This window comes from Lactuca serriola, chromosome 6 (genome assembly GCF_051521515.1).
Source record: "Lactuca serriola cultivar US96UC23 chromosome 6, Lser_US96UC23_V15, whole genome shotgun sequence".
Lineage (NCBI taxonomy): Eukaryota > Viridiplantae > Streptophyta > Magnoliopsida > Asterales > Asteraceae > Lactuca > Lactuca serriola.
Genome location: NC_136413.1, coordinates 133,554,027 through 133,558,636, shown reverse-complemented (window position 1 = coordinate 133,558,636; position 4,610 = coordinate 133,554,027). Strand labels below are relative to the sequence as shown.

At 37.2% G+C, this 4,610-nt stretch overlaps 1 protein-coding gene across 1 annotated transcript; it reads right to left on the bottom strand.

Moving 5' to 3' along the window:
- Positions 1–1,180: 1,180 nt before the first annotated feature.
- On the bottom strand, positions 1,181–2,466 carry LOC145056874 (expansin-A7-like). The gene is made up of 3 exons (XM_079004597.1): positions 2,245–2,466; positions 1,841–2,150; positions 1,181–1,703 (listed from the first exon to the last, which is right to left on the bottom strand). Exons 1-3 carry the CDS (start codon positions 2,414–2,416, stop codon positions 1,385–1,387), a joined length of 801 nt encoding a protein of 266 aa, XP_078860723.1. The 5' UTR covers positions 2,417–2,466; the 3' UTR covers positions 1,181–1,384.
- Positions 2,467–4,610: the final 2,144 nt, after the last annotated feature.

Sequence of the window (4,610 nt, the reverse complement as noted above, 5' to 3'; positions counted from 1 at the left end):
ACTTATGGCTACTCTATCTTTTTTGGTGGCAATCTAGTTTCATGGAGTGCAAAGAAGCAACCAACTGTGTCTCGCTCAAGTTGTGAGTCTGAATATTGGGCTATAGCCAACACTGCTGCTAAACTTATCTGGATTACTCATCTTTTACGTGATCTTAATGCTCTTCCTTCTGAGCGCCCTACACTCCTTTGTGACAACTTAAGTGCTATTTTCTTGAGTCAAAATCCTGTTGCACATAAAAGGGCCAAGCATATTGACATTGATCATCAATTCATTCGAGAACTTGTTTTGGCAGGAAAACTACACACCAAATTTGTTCCAACCAAGCTTCAGGTTGCTGATATATTCACCAAGCCATTGCCCAGACCATTGTTTGAACGGTTCTGAGATCAATTACGTGTTAATCCACCACCCATTCGCTTGGGGGGGGGGGTATTAGGAATAAATAAGCATAAATCTCTTATGTAAATTAGTTATTCTGTTTCCTTTTATTCATGTTGTAATTGTGTATATATTTGCATCAATTCTTTAATAATATTCACGGGAAATTATTCTCACATATAGGTCATTGTTTTTTCATCCTTTACGAGTTCTATACATTCACCTACTAGGTGTGATACCCGTATGTTATACGGGTTAGATATAATAAAAATTAAATATAAAAGTTTAAACAAAAATTTATTTAAATTTAAAATTTAAAATTTAAAATTTGAATTTAAAAAGAAACATATTAAATACTATATGGGGTACTAATATTGTAATTTATTAGTTATTTTCAATTAAGGCAATTATTAATTGAGGTGTAAATATGATATGTTAATTAAAAAAAGATAAAAAAAAATAAGAGAATGACAAATAGAATAAACATTTAATCAAAAATACCAAAAAATGACATGTGTCCAAGTTAATGAGAGAATGACATGTGTCAAAATGATTTTCATTTATTTATTTGGGAGGATTGAATCACTATATATGGGTCATGGGTCAAGGAAAGTGGGTTCCACAACTATGTATGTGGCATTAATAAATGAGGTGGCAAAAATGTGACTAGAGTACCCCTTCAAAACTTCCAAAATGAGGTAATCGACCAAACAAAAATTCGTGTCATTTACTCTTAATTAATTTTACTTAAAATTATGGTTTTCTTTTTTACTTTTCTTTTGGTATATATAAAATTAAATAAAGGAACGTAGCAACGGTTGGATATTTATACTAGTTAAAATACACAGCTAGGTTAAATCCATCTCTAACCCATTAGAATGTTTTAAATTTAATGGGATGGACGGAAATTACAATTTGAAAAACACAAACGGTTTCACATGCGTTTGAAGAGACAGAGCATTAAGAGGTGTTTGAATACTGTAAATTAAACACTTCCAGTAGATCAATGGAAGTTAACGTTGCCTCGATATGTCAACCCTAAGTTCCAGTTTGCAGGGGCGACATTGTAGGCAGTGATAGTCTGTTTGGTGGTGTATGAAGTTAATCTGAAGGAGAGGGCTTGACCCTTAAGAGTTGCAAAGGCTTGGTATGAAGCACCCCAGTTATGGCTCATGCTGATCCAACCTGTCTTTGTCCCTTTCACCCACATCTGTTTGATATCTCCAGCACCAGCAACATTCATCACATACACCAACAGCCAATACCCATTCCCTTGAAAAGAGAATCTGATGCCTCCTTTCCTAATAGCATTGCATGGTACCCTAAATTAAGCACAAAAAATGTAATTAGATTGCCCGTAGAATAGATATCAAATTAAGTTAATTTGTTCATCTTTGTGCATCAAAAGTTATAAAGTAGAAAAAGCTTGATGCTTGCTAGTATGGGAACAGAAATTCACCTGCGGTACATGACAGGGACAATGCCTGCCTTCCACTGAGCAATTTTCATGAACGCAGGCTTGGCCATGTCGAAGTGGGTTCTGGGAGGATTACACCATCCTCCGTTGTTTGAATCCTGAGACCAGTTAGGCGGGCAGAGGTTGGTGGCAGTAACGGTGGTGTATCCTTTGTAGCACCATGGAGATTGGACACACCGAATTTGGTAACACTGACCACAGGCGTAACCTTCGCTAAAGATGGTTGTGCTCAAAGCAGCTGTATCCGTTCCGTATCCATTAGTTATCAAGTTTCCATATCCACAAGCACCACCTGAAATATATATATCCAAAAATGTTATATTCACTTGATAGTAAAACGGGTATATGATAGCTAGAAGATACTAGCTTTAAGCCATGATATTTACCCATGGTTTCAGATGCACTCTCATCCCCATAAAATGTCGCATGGGCAAGGGTCCATGGACTCGGTACGTAGCCATGGTAGACAGCTTCGCTAGGTTTCACAAACCAGGAGAAGGCAAGTGTGATGATGCTAAGGATGAAGAAAAACCTTGGTGGATGATGAAGTGAAGCCATGGTGACTTTGAAGTTGTGAACTTTTTGTACAAGTGCTGCTTATCGACTTCACTAATTCACGAGCTATTTATAGCACCCAAACACTAACGACATAATGTCCGCAGTGGTTGCCCTTTGTGGCCCTCACGAAGGTTGACATTCGTAAGTCAACGTAATTGATTACATTTTCTTAATACTATATATCAATCCAAGTTCATCCTAACATACATATATTCCCTCAAGTAAAAAAACATTTCTCATATAGTGATATAGAAAATTGACAGAACTGAAAGTAAATGATCGATGATAACATTAGTAACAAGCTAATACGAAAATTTTACATTCAGTGACTTGTTTTTTTATTTTATTTTGACCGGCACATTTAGTGACTTGTTAAGATATTGAACGGTTGCTAATAAGATTAAGAAATATTTTTAAGATGAACGTATTAGTACAACAGTATTTTACTGTGTATGAATGAAATCCCACGAAATTCGATGACAACGTGCTAGCAAGTTGTTTTCTAGTTTGTTTGGCTAGAAAAGTCTCAAGAAATGAAATATTTAACACTTAGATTATCATACAGAAGTTGAATCCCTAATCTGCGATTCATTATAACAACGCTAACGCTAATAATGGATTTAAGAATCTCGTTGGAATTGCATGTTTAGTGGTTGAAAGATTTTCTGAACCACGTTTGGTTATATAGCCGCCGACTGTTCGTATATTTGGAATTTATCACCTTACCGAAGGCAAGTGATACATACATAATATATATACCATATAATTTAAGAAGATTCTAGGCCAATGGCGGGTCCTGACAGAGCTCTATTTATGAATATAACATCTTCTGACGCACCTTTGTTTGCAGTCTTGTTCGGTTGTGGTGATTCTTCGGTTGGTTGTGGTTATTAGGCTCGTGGGTGTGGGCTCAGCAACCTTAGCGACCAACGCACACCGGGCCGACCCTTCGACGTGCAGAGCTTGGATCAGCATCAAGGTTTATATATGCCGAGTATTGATGACCATCGGGAAGTTAGGGGTAGCTGGCAACGGCTATTTCCATTTAATTTTTTTTTTCCTTTTTTTCCTTTTTTTTAAAAAAATCTTCTATAAATACTACAACTTCAACATATTTTAACTTGTAACATCAACTTACAACTCAAATATACTCTCTCAAAATGTCTTCTTCGTCATCTTCATCAAGCATGTTTGATGCCTTGTTTGAAATGTCTATAAAGATTATTCAGGAGGCGGAGCAGCTGATCGAACGACTACAGGAAGAAAATGATGAGAATGCTCGCCGGAGGAAGAGAAGATACATACAAAGATTTCGTGAGGCGGCCAATGATTGACTCATGCAAGATTATTTTGTGGATGACGCCAACTTTATAGTATAATATTTTCATCATCGGTTCCGTATGCACAAATCTCTGTTTTTGTGTAAAGTCAACGACGTCACGACAATGTGTCTATTTTTTCAACAACATCGAGATGCTAGAGGTACAACTGGTTTTAATCCTATACAAAAATGCACCGCCGCACTTCGTCAATTAGCATATGCCACTTGCCCCGATGCACTAGAGGAGAACCTTAGGATGTCCGGACGTGCTGCAGGAACTAACCTTCACAAATTTTGCAAGTATGTCATGAGATTATATGGTCCACGATATATGTGCAAACCTACTTGTAGTGACATCCAACAATTGTATGTTCATCACTCAAACGTGCACGACTTTTTTAGAATTTTAGAAAACCTAGATTGCCTCCACTTGTTGTCCGAATGCCGATAAAGGGTAATACACCTGAGGCGATCATGGTTATCCAACAGTTACACTTGAAGCGATTGCGTCACAGGATATGTGGATATGCCATGCATTCTTTGGCTCATCTGGCTCCCTTATGACATCAATGTTATTAAAATGTCTTCGTTACTTGACGACATGTATAACGAGACTGCACCAGACTCTTATTTTCATGTAGTTGGAACATCGTATAGGAACGTGTATTCTCTGGTAAATGGGATCCATCCGGAGCGTGCTTGTTTTGTGAAGTCATCGTCTTGTTGAAATGATCGAAAAAGGTTGAAGTTTAAGAGAGCTCAAGAGCTGGTGAGAAAGGATGTTGAACGAGCATTTTGAGCTTTGAAAAAACGTTCGCATATTCTTAAATATCATGCGCCGTATATGGAGGAGAAGAAAATGAGCGAAGTGAT